At 41.8% G+C, this 12,345-nt stretch overlaps 1 protein-coding gene across 6 annotated transcripts in view; it reads right to left on the bottom strand.

The window, feature by feature from the left end:
* Positions 1-2,276: 2,276 nt before the first annotated feature.
* The window catches only part of VTCN1 (V-set domain containing T cell activation inhibitor 1), a 57,404-nt gene continuing 47,335 nt past the window's right edge, over positions 2,277-12,345 (bottom strand). For 3 of the 6 annotated variants that reach the window (XM_045081860.1, XM_045081859.1, XM_045081855.1), the window contains 2 exons: positions 11,330-11,608; positions 2,277-6,485 (listed from right to left, as the gene is read on the bottom strand). In XM_045081860.1, the coding sequence (XP_044937795.1) occupies positions 6,361-6,485; positions 11,330-11,608 (404 nt within the window). In that variant the 3' untranslated portion in view covers positions 2,277-6,360. The remainder of the gene's footprint in view (positions 6,486-11,329; positions 11,609-12,345) is intronic. The other 3 variants (XM_045081857.1, XM_045081858.1, XM_045081856.1) reach the window with 3 other exon arrangements.

Raw genomic sequence — 12,345 nt, 5'->3', positions numbered from 1 at the left:
GGCTGGGAAGCACTTTTTTTTCCCTCCTTGGGCAGTGGAGGTGAGGCAGTTAATGGAAAGAATGGTGGAAACACAAAGAGTTGATTGGGCCATGTGGGGAAAATGGAAAAAGGGGAGGGAGAGGAAACTGAAGACAATTATTATTTTTCTCCTAGATCCTCATTTAGCAGGCTGTGACTTGGCTCCTTCTGGGGCACCACTCCCTCTCAATAGAAACTCTTACCTGTATGCGATAACACTATCATACTTCTAGTCTTACCTACCCTGGGTATGAGGCCTGGATCCACCACTGGAGTCCTGTATGGCTAACCTGAACCAATTAATTGAAGTCCTATTAAGTACCATAAAGTCCTGGAATTGTATCCGTCAGAACCTAAATTGTTCTCGCTAGAATGACACATGAGTAGTCATAGTGTTTGGTAACTGCAAATATAGAGGGCAAAGAGAAGGGAAATGGCCTCCGTCTGCTATGAACTGCTCACAGACCATATTAACGGAGCATCACTTTTGGCTTGTTATGAAGAAGGGATATAGGACCAAGGTATTCATAAATTTCCTATTTGAAATGTTGTTTAGAGTTTGGGGTAAGGGACCTTCTAAGTGAACCTCCTAAGGATACTCTTTAGGCCAGAAGGTTAGATTTGAACCGAAGCGGTAAAATAACACTGAAGGTCAAGTTATGACTTTTAGAAGATGCAGACATACAATTTTCTGGGGGAGCCAAACCCTTCAGTACACATAGGGGCTTCTGTAGCGATAAGTGCAGGGCCCCCTTCCAAGCTGCGATCTAACTGCTTTGCCTCAGGAAACAAGGCTTCCTGCGTGTATCTGTTTGACCCTCTTCTAAGAGCAGACTTCCAAGGGCTGCCTGCCTGGACCCCCGTCCTTATTTTGTCATCATCTTCAAGGGAGTCCAAGTACACAGCAGTGAAAACCAATAGACAAAACAGTGTGTGATTTGGTGCTAAATTGCGTGAATAGACCAAAAACCAAGAGTAAAATCATGTTGTATAAAACTGCTCAGAAACAGCTTCACGGGGAAAGAATTTTTGCTGGAGGGGAGGTAGAATGCGAAAAAAAAAAAAAAAAAAAGACAGTAGAGAGCATTGCTAAGGCTCTGTTTCTGTGACGGTTAATTCTCACTCATGGCTTTCATACTGAAACTCCTGGAGATGACTGATGTGAAAGAGGAAACAAGACAAAGTCAGAAGAAGCAGGAGCTCAGGCACCTTTTAAGACAGTCTGAATTAGAGCAGCCGGTGGGATGTGTGGAGACTTCCCCAGCCGGAGGGAGATTGGGAATTCCGTTTCATCAATAGAACCGAAGCATACCATGTATGCTGTGAAGCAGAAGCTTTATTATGCAGTATTGAACTGTGCACACCCTTTCCCTCTATTAATAGTGCACAGATTGAGGTCACTGTGCACTTAAAACAAATCTTCAAACAACCTGGGGATAGCTGGGAGCTGATACTTCACCTTGAAATTTGACTTGTTTGGTCAAATGTGCCTCTGGCATCAGATTTGAGCTTCTCCAGATGTTTGTGGTGTGTCATATTCTGGTTCTTGCACTTTAGCTGATACAATATGGTTGTCTAATGAATCTGCCATGTGCTCGTGGACAAGGCCAAAGAATGAACCTGGGTTGGGAATGTTTATTCTCTCACAGTTTGCTTTTTCAGTTTGGTTCAGCACTGGTCCCTTCTTGCAAAAGGCTGATTGGGACCAAGCTGGAAATACAGCAGGGAAGAGTTGTTCTGAAAGTCCCCTGAGAATTGGCCCTTTGCCAATTAAATTTTCTATAGATTTTATCCCTCTGCCAACTGTCAGTGCAATTTTTGGCAAGTCACATAATCTGAGGACTGCAAGTTACACACACTTCACCCTGGGCCTCTGGATCATCTGAAAAGTGAAAGGACTAGGAAAGATGATTTTGAGGTCCTTCGCCTCTAAGATTTGAGAATTTCTTAATTCCTGAATAGCAAACATCAGGTTTTTTGACACCAGAGCAATGGGTTTGTTTACCTGTATGTGTTCTCCCAAATGTTACCTGCCTCAAGCCACTGAGATCTTTCCCAGATGGACACACAGCAGGCTGGCAAAGCCTGTGGAGTTTCCATAAGAAAGTAGGCCCAGCCACTCCTATTTATTATCTTTTCATTCAACAAACATTTATTGAAGGTCTGTTACATGCTAGTTGCTAATCTTTAGAACTTGACCCATGGCTTTTTATCCATCTTATGTTTGCTTTCTTTGACAAACCAGGCAGACAACAGTATAGGAAATGTGCATTTAATCATTCTCTTGAATGGTCAGAACTCAGAAATCTTAAGTTTTCTATAACAAAATGTAATACAGTCATGGTGGGTCCAAAGTGCCAGGGAGGCAGACCTCAACATGTGAAAAGTATGGAAAGGGGGAGGGGTGTGAGCAATACATTCTTTTTGATCAAAGCTTTATTCCCCGGTCCCATTTCAAAGGTCCATTGTCCCTGCTTTCAGAAGTCTCTGTGTGTTTCAAGGAGGGGACACGTTTTTATTTCCTTCATTGGAATTGTGACTGGGTCCTGAGATCAGAATTTGGAGCGAGAGACATTGAGATAGAACTCAGGCAGCTCTCACAGAACCTAATTTGTACCTTAGAATGAAGGGAAAGGAACCTGCTAGAGATGACTCCGTCAGGAATTCCTGGCTTCCTGAGCTCTGGCTCTCTGTGCTGAGACAATAGCCAAAGAGGCAGAGGAGAGTGCCTATCTGTAGGAAGCAAACCGGTTTTGTTAGTTCCCTCTTTTCTAGATCCTTTTGGAGGACTGACATTTGGGGCTGGGTAATTCTTTGTTGTGGGTGGATAATGCTGTACATTGTAGGATTTTGAGCAGCATCTCTGGGTTCTATCCATAACATTAGCACCCTCCCCTCTCCCCTGAGTTGTGCCAACTAAAATTGTCTCCAAACATTTTCAGATGTCCGCTTTGTGTGGGGAGGAGTGTGAAAAATCACACTGGGTGAGTCCCACCACTCTAGATGTTGTTGAAAGCTGAGGTTATCGCTGTCCGTGCAAGATAGAAAGTCGGAGCCTGACACTTCATGTTGACATAATGCCGTATACAGCGATGACGAGAGGTCCTTTCCCGGACCATTCAAGGATGCACGTCATCTGAGAAATCAAATGGCATTGGTTTGTTTAAAAAAGAAGATATTTGGATAATTTGGAAACCAGGGTGTCCCAACTACATGTTTTAAGTTACAATTATGACCGTGCCCACATTTCTTTAACATTTGTCAAGTGGGAGGAGATTCCAAGGCACTTTTGGCAGCATCCTAAGGAAAGGTGAGTTATTTGACCCATCACTACCTCTAAATTGTGACGTGGCAACTAATTAGCAGCTTCTTACTATATATACTGAGGTTTAATTTATGGATTATAAAATGTGGAGGTATTGCAAGTCAAAACTTTCTGGGAACTTAGAGCAATATTATAGCAATATAAAGATGCAGAGACAAGTCAGAGGCAATATCCCATCCTCTCACTCCCTGGATGTTGCTGGCGGGGGTTGCTGGTTAGTAAGGGGAGGTCCCTGAGGTACAGAGATCCACTTGTCTCCACTTGCAATTGACTTAGTCCTAACACATATCCAGTTCAGATGAGTTATGTTCCCAGCTTTTAATATATGTCTTTGAAGGGAGATTTATCTGGTTCATATTGGAGTCTTCTGTGGGTTGCTTTTGACTTTTTTTTTTTTTTTTGCTTCTTGATCTTATTTGTTCATTCCAAACCTCCAGACATGAATTCATTTCCCCCCAGAAATACAAAACTAGGTCAGATCTTACTGTGAAATAGTTCAGCAGATTCCTGGGATTCTGAAAATAACACAAATAGGATGTCCTTACAACCATTCAGTAAACATTTATGGAGAACCAGTTGTCTCTGTGCCTGTATGAGGGTATCTCTTGTTCAGAGATGGGCTCATTTTTCTGTTATTTTGATGATGTTCTATCAAGACCACTTGCTACCATGGGTTGCTGGGGGATGAGATGGCTTGAGTCTCTTTTTCAGGAAGGGGATCATGCTTAGAGCAAACAGGAACAGAGAGATGAGCCAGGAGCAGTCTCCTGGGTAGAAGTAGAAAGATGACTTCTGCTTGAGTGTCCAACCAAAGAATGTATGTGACCTAAAATGTTGTGCTAAGCATCGGTTTGATGTGCAACCCTCCCAGGAGCTCCCTAGGAGTAGTCTGAGACCACACCCCCTTACTTGTAGGGCAGAGAGAGACAGAAGAAAGAGGCAGGCCACTCCAGGCCACTCCAGGTTGGTGGGTGGCAGTTTCAGTAAGCAAAGGTCATTTATACACGAGGCTTGTCCTGGGTACCAAGAAGACGAGTAGATCCTTGCAAGTCGTAAAAGTTAATATAGAGGTCATTACTAGGTTCGGTCACATATACTGTGCAAGGTGTTCTCAGCGCCACAATATTATCTCAAGGCTGTGTCCTTGGAGCAGCCTCTGGGAGCAAGACAGACAAGTGGGATCCTTGTCCCAAGGACAGGGGTGGAGGTGAAGAGCCCCTGATCACCTGGGTCTAGCTCATGAGTCAACTGACAGTCACATCTTTTCAATGACCTTCCCCCACAGTTCCTTATGGTTTTACAAGTAATGATAATGATCTACTTATTTATTTCTTAAAAATTGATTTAAGGTTATGCCTCTGTAGTTGTATGGAGAAAGACTTGGGGTTGTAGCTAATCTGATAATCGTATATAACCTATGTATGCTGTGAGTGAACATTCTTTACATGCACGTCATGGCTTTTAAAAAAGGCTGCCAATTACTGCTCGAAGGGAATACAAGATAGAGATGAATAAGCCATACTTTGTAGGTCAGATTATCTAGTTGCAGAATGTTAAAAATTCATTTATAGTGTCGTGGGGAATCAAGGAAAGAAGAACGTGTTCCTTTTCTGCTAGTGAGATCCTCAAGGGAGCGTTTCCACAGGGAAATCTCTCTCCGCTGAAAACCGTGGAGGTGGGAACCGGTGGGTTTCCTTATAAAGAATCCATTTTCTGTGCTGCACTGTTGTGTTTGGAGAAGAGAAAGAAGGAAACGCGGTCAACAGATCTTTGCCTGCCCTACTTAACAATCTGGGCAAGGATTATACGTGCCTTCGAGAGTGTAAGAGATCATGAATTATTCATGCATGCCAAGGGGATATGGAAGAAACAGACCACTGGGAAAGTGGGCTATAAGCTGGGAAGCACTTAATTGAAATGGGTGAAGGAAGTGTGGCTTTGAACTGCCAGCAGTCTAGGAGACTTCCAGGAAGGGCAGTGAGAGAGGGAGCAAGGCCAGAGAGCGGAGCAGGCAGCTGACAGAAGCAGGAAGCGCAAGGAAAGAAACTCAAAGAGAGCTGTGACCACATGGCTGAGGACTTTGACACAAGAGTGCCCAGAGAGTCACCTTGGGTTCCAGAGCAAAGGAATGCTGTGATGAAAATAGCATTGGAATATATATATATATATATATATATATATATTTGGCATCTTATTTCCTATCAGTGGATGCAGGGAGAGGAAGAAGCAAGTATAGGGTTTTAGAACTAGGCTGGTGTATGAAATAATGGAGGCTGGAATAGGGTCGGTCAGAGGGACAACCCAGGAAAATGCCATGCGGCCTTGAATGTCAAGGATAGAGGGGGATGGAAATAGCTCTAAGCTTGCGAGCCCGGATGCCTTGTGGTGATGCCGCTGAGTCATGGGGCAGTGCTGGCTGGAGCTTCATGAACTCAGCCACACAGACTCCATACAAGACTATTCGGGGAGCAATATCCTACCAATAATTGGAGCCAGAGGACTGAAGTGACAGGCAGAAGTCTCAACACGGGGAGCCAGCTGGGGAGTCCTTTGTCAAACTTCTGGTCAGTAGGAGCTTTGTTGAGGGGCTAGGAGGAAGTCACTTGTGTGAGTGAGTGTATGCGTGTCCTGAGGCTTTATAAGATAACCGTGAAATCCAGAGGAACTCTCAGGGCCAAACATCTCTTTCTCTTTCTCTTTTTGCCTTGTGGCTAGATAACTTGGTAAAAGAAAAGATGTTTGAATTTGCACAAATATTTGACTTGCAGAGTTGTTTTTGCTGTAAGTGTATCGATGAGATCTACACTCTTTGTTCACACATATTTACCTTTCACAAGACTAGTAGGAACAGTGCCCACTGCCCTGGCATTGTCAAATGTTTCTTTCTGAGGCTGTTGCTGGAGGTTGCTTGACTCTTAGGAACACAGCACACACAGATCCAATCCCCACACCATTCGTGATTCATCTCACCTGTCATACCAATGACTTTGCATGTTTCTGTGTGGCCAGAGGACATTATTTTAGCATCAGGTAAGGGGAGAGAGGCAGGAGTACCCAGCTGATGGCAAAGAAAGAAGAGACACCCAGGGACGCCTTTGAGTTCAGCAGCTGTAGGTGACTCCGCCTTTTAATCTCAGAGTCTGCAAAGGGAGAGAAAAAAGTTCAGGGTCACAGAGGAAAAGCTGGATGTCTTCTTCACGTGGCTGCTTGGCAAAGAAAAGTTCCTGAAGAATAGAGTAAGTTGTTTCTAATATAACTTTTTACCCCCATTTGGGGGCAGTTTTGTACCCTATTCTCTACCTTTCTGTAACTGGCTTAAAATCAGAGCTTTCTCTTTCTTCAAAAGAAGTTCCATTCTGTTATCCACTCCCATGAACACTCAGCCAAATGAGAAACTAGACCAATAAAGAGATTGTTACTGCTTACCAAAAAAAGAATAGGATAAGGGGTCATGGCCAGTCCTTGGTTTCAGACACATTTTTTTTCCTGTAGGCAGTGACCTTAACATTTCCTTCACACTACTACAAGGCCATGTGAAAGTATTGTTCCCATTTTGAAGCCAAGAAAGGGAGAAGTGAAGGAATGAGACTACTCTTCTTTTACTGTATTTGCTCCTTAGGCAATCTAATCTCATTTAATTCATTTCAGCTTTGACTTTTATTAGGCAGGTTATTCAACTTAAACATGCCTCATTTTCTTTACCTAGAAAATAAGGCTAAGATGGTAATGGGCTTCACAGAGTTGTTTTGAGGATGTAAAGCCTGAGATACAACGGGAACTCGCATGTAATAAGCACCCAACAGGTATCACCTGTAACACTAAGAGGGACCCCACTCGAGCCCAATAAGCATGACTTCCATTAAGCTGAGCATCTCCAAACCCACCTTCTTAGTCTGAGCTCTGTCCTGAGTTCCACATCTAGATTTGTGGTTGCCACTGTATATGTCCATTAAAAATTTAATTATTCAGTAAATATTTTGGGGGCAACTGCTGTTGGGGTTCAAAAGAGTCCAGTAAGTAATACCCTTTTCCCCACCTGAGTTCTCAACCAATTAAAGGGTAAGACAAAAAGAATGAGGCAATTGGAAGGCCAAAATATCACCTTTATCACTGGTTAAGTGTGATAATAAAAGATGAAGCTTTATCTGCAGGTAGATGGGCTGCAGCCCAGACCTTCCCAGTGACGGGCAGCACCAGACTGGGGCAGGCTTCCTGCTGCAAGGACAGATTCTGCTTCTAGGAACTCATGGCTTGGGGGAGCAGACTTTCTGAGGGTTAGCTGGAGAGAAAAGGTAAAAGAAAGAGCCAAAATCTTTGTGTCTAACTTTTACTAAGGTCACGAATCAGATAAATTAACTCCTCCTGCTCTGGAGAGGAGGGGAAGAAGGGAGACGAGAAAGCCTAGAAGGGTTACATAGATGAGAATCCTTTCTCGTGGAGGGAAGTATATAGAGGAGGGTTGAAGTTTATGCTGTCATATGCTGGGTAATGTGTTGTAAGCGTTGGACATCTCTGCCTACGTGCACGATGGACGCCTCCAACTTCTCAGCAAATCCTCAACTTCATGTTGCTTCTCCTATTTTAATTTCGTTTGCTAGCATCACTAACCTCCTAAGCACCCGGGGTAGAAACATCAGACCCATTTTGACTTCCTCTTTCTCTTGTCCTTCATATTTGTGTCATGAAGATGATTTTTTTTCATCAGCTTTTGATTCTTCCTCTTTCTTTTCTATTGCCGTTCAGTTAAAGCTCTCATAATTTCTCCCCTGGACCACTCACATAGGCTCCTGACTTTATACCTTCCTATTCTAACAAAACCATTCTCTTCTCCAAAGCCCACCTTGAACTCTGCCTCCTCTACTCAGCCAGTCATAATTAACTATTCTTTCCCCTAGACACCACATCTACACTGGAATCCGTTCCTCTTAGGACATTTATGCTATTATGCTATTCACCTCCGTATCAGCGGACTTAAAAATTGCATTGCACGTATTTGGCACACAATAGATACTTGCTGAATGAATGACCTAAATTAGAAGTAGAGTCCAAGAACATAGGATGTAAACTCTGCCATCTTATCCAATTGTTTAAAAAATACACTCACTTTGTATGTGGCAAAGCTAAATAAGTCGGAGTTGGACCCTAAGACTTTCAGTCTTTGGATTGAAAAGTCTTCTCAAAGCCAGGCTGGAACCAAATATTTTCTGAAATTTGAGCTATGTCTTGCTACCATATTGTATTTAGTCCTAGCACTGATACATGGGACACTTGTCCTGATGTATTCAATAAGCAGGGATGGAAAAAGAATCTGCTCACTGAATCAAAGATGTGCTCAATTTCTTTGGTTTGTTCAGTTATTGTCCTTTCCATTGGAAGGCATTAGTTATACAGTTTGGGGATACTTATTGAGATCTGAACTGAGACACTGCTGTTAACACCTATCCTTCTAAATGCCCAATGCTTCATTTCCCCCTTTTCTTCAGGGAAGGTCTTCCATCAGGTACTGCCTCATTGATCTATGTGTGGGCAACTAACCCAAGTGGAGCCTTTCTGAGAATGTGGAATAGGACTGTGGAATTAAGGCTCACTCTGGTTACTCTATTGAGTGAGAGAGACTATTAAAACTAGGAACTCTTCGGAATCACATTCTGCCCTATAGACTAAAACAGAAGAAATTAAATTAGTAACAAGAGAATAAAGTAGAGGGTTGAAAAGCCCAGTGGAATTTAAATTCCTGGTTCCAGCAGGTCCTGAAACCAAATTGTGCTTCCTGTTCTTAGTTTCATGAAATGTACTAATTCTCTTTTATTGAATTCTCCATTTAGCTTAGGGTTATTTGAGTTGGTTTTTTGTTACAGTCAACTAAAAGCATTCTATTCACTAGTCAACAATTTGTTCCTTAGGATAGTGGAAGAGCTCTCTTTTTCTCATATGTATGATTTTTTTAATAGATACTTTTTTATTGTGATAAAAACATAAAATTTACCATATTTACCATTTTAAGTGTACAGTTTAATAGTTTTAACCATATTCACATTATTATGAAACATTTTCAAAATTTTTTTCATTTTAATCTGAAACTCTATACCCATTAAACAACTCCCTTTGCTTTTCCCTCCCCCACAAGCTGCTGGTAACCACCATTCTACTTTCTGTTCCTATGAATTTGACGGCTACTTTAGAGATCTCATGTAAGTAGAATCATACAGTATTTGTCTACCACTGGCTTATTTCACTTAGCATGATACCCTGAAAATTTATTCATGTTGTAGCATGTGAAAGAATTTCCTTCCTTTTTAAGGGTGAATAATATTCCATTGTATGTATATACCACCTTTTTTTTTTTTTTTTTTTTAAGAGAGAGTGTGTTTCTGAGTTGGGGTGGGGCTGGGGAGGGAAAGAGGGGAGAGCACAGAGGGAATCTCAAGCAGGCTCCCCACCCAACGTGGAGCTTGACCTGGGGCTCTATCTCACAACCCTGAGATCATGACCTGAGCCGAAATGGAGACACCAACTGAGCCACCCAGATGCCCCAATATATCACTTTTATTTTATTCATTAATCTGCTACAGACATTTTGGGTTGGTTCTATCTCTTGGCTATTGTGACTCATGCTGCTATGAACATGGGTGTATGATTATCTCTTTGAGAACGTGCTTTCCATTCTTTGGGTACTGTTAGATCATATGGTAGTTCTATTTTTAATTCTTTGAGAAATTTCCATACTATTTTCCATAGCAGTTGCAACATTTTACAATCTCATCAACACATGCAAAATGTTCCAATTTCTTCATATCCTCACCAATACTTGTTATTTTCTGTTTTTTTTTTTGTTGTTGTTGTTTTTGTTTTTTAATAGTAGCTATCCTAACGCTTGTGAGGTGATACTGTGATTTGGATTTGCATTTCTCTGATGATTAGTGATATCAAACATCTTTTCATATGTTTGTTGGGCCATTTGTTTATCTTCTTGGAGAAATGTCTATTCAAGGCCTTTGTGCATTTTTTAATTGGGTTATTTGATTTTTTGTAGTTAAGTTGTAAGAATTTTTCATGTATTCTGGATATATGATATGATTTGCAAATACTTTCTCTCATTTCATAGGTTGCCTTTTCATATACATACTTTTAAATTAAAAAGTAAGCTGACAAAAATATGATTTATTCAGTTAAATTCAGCAAATATTTATAGGGCACTTAAATGTTCAAGGTATTCCGCCTGGTTCTGGGCTTGATATAAAACAGCAGTTCTCCTGACATACTCCCTCCACTATAGACTGAATTTAATTCAGCTGCAGTAGAGATGGTCTTAAAAGTCATAATCCTATCTGTACATTTTTTTGACACTAGCTCAACCCTAGCTTTTTTATACACTGAAGCAGAGAAACTAGGGTGCTGGGCCTCATGGAGCCCTACTCTTTTAGTATGGGAGGCCAGTTCAATCTGGAGCTTTCTGATTAATGCTGGGCCAATATTAATGGGATCGTGAGCCAGTCCTAGATGGGCTGAGTAAGTTGGAGTTGGAGCCTAAGATTTTTAGTCTTCAGATCGAAAGTCTTCTCAAAGGCAGGCTAGAACCAAATCAGTTTTGGGTGGGGGACTTGGGACATAGATCACTAACTGAATATATCAAAGATGTCAAATGATTGTCATTTCCCCCATTGCTTCACCAAAGCAGTCCTTTTGAGTTAGACAGGGCCACAGAATCCTAAGCACTGGTCTCTAGGCATCCATCCCCACCCAGTCAATGAGAAGGCTTACAAGATGAAGCCTCATTGTGATTTTTGACCTGTATTCCATAAATATTGTTTCGTGTTAGTCTTATGTATATCAGTCCCAACTGTAATTGTGATCAAGTTCTCCATGAAGAGGACTCTCAAGCTTTCTATGACCCAATACATAATATATCTGTTAAACCAATTAGATTTTAATTTGTATTTGATTTTAGCCCAATAAACCATGCAAAAATTGTGGAGAAACCCACCTGTCACTTTGATATCACCTGTGGCTTTGGCAATGTTGTTCTCAATCATACAGGAGTATGTGTTGTTGATTGTGACATTGTAGAGTACAGACACAACCTTCATGGTCACATTCTCAGGGTTCAGCTCAAAGCTGGTATTGGAGACCTCTGAGAAGTTGGCTCCCTGGTCAACTTGGGATGCCCAGACCACTGTAGGCTGGGGGAACCATCGGGGAGCCTCACACCGTAAGCTCTCTGAGCTGGCATTATAGTCCACATTCACCTCTGGGATGCTGAAGGCTGCAGGGATGAAAGTCAAAAGGGACAGATGTCAAGGTCATACAGATAAAATAATATGGCCTTTGAAGAGCTAGGTCTTAAAAACAGTCATTTCTACCACTGAAGTGACTCAGTACTTCCCAAATGGGCTGCCTGTGTATGGCCCATTGTATTATAGATGCAAATAATGACTTACACAACCCTTTGACAAAAATCACAAACTCCAAGGACCTAAGTTCTAGGTATAATTGTTATAACAAATTCCTCCAACTAAGAGGAGTTCCAATTCGTCCCTTAAAGATAAGGGATAAAGCTGATCACAGAATGTTTATGCCTTAAGGATTTGGGGCATTTTCTCAGGCACCTGAGAAGCTTCTTGGATGTTATGTATTTTTCTGCCTGGAGGATAAAGTTAGGGTGGGGAGGCAGAGGGAGAAGGAAAAAACAAATAGCATTCACTCGTCACCCACAGAAATTCCATACACGGGACTTGTCATCACGGGGGTTTGGATTTTGCTTGGGTGGAGACGCTCCAGTCCTGGTATCCAGGGGTAGAGACAGTCATTTGTTTTCTTCTAAGATAATCCTCCTTACTGGGGAGGTACGTGAACTTTGAAATTGAGACTATTTTCCTCTGATATCCAGGCAATAAGACATTTGTGGGAAAATGTTAAGACCCGGACTTTTGACTATAAAATGCTTATTATGCCAAATGGCAAGATCCAAGTTATTAATTTATTTGGCACTTTTGTTTGCCT

This window comes from Mustela putorius, unplaced genomic scaffold, assembly GCF_011764305.1.
Source record: "Mustela putorius furo isolate JIRA1106 unplaced genomic scaffold, ASM1176430v1.1 tig00000585_pilon_pilon_pilon, whole genome shotgun sequence".
Lineage (NCBI taxonomy): Eukaryota > Metazoa > Chordata > Mammalia > Carnivora > Mustelidae > Mustela > Mustela putorius.
Note: the sequence above shows the minus strand (reverse complement) of the source record. Positions and strands in the feature narration are given on the sequence as shown.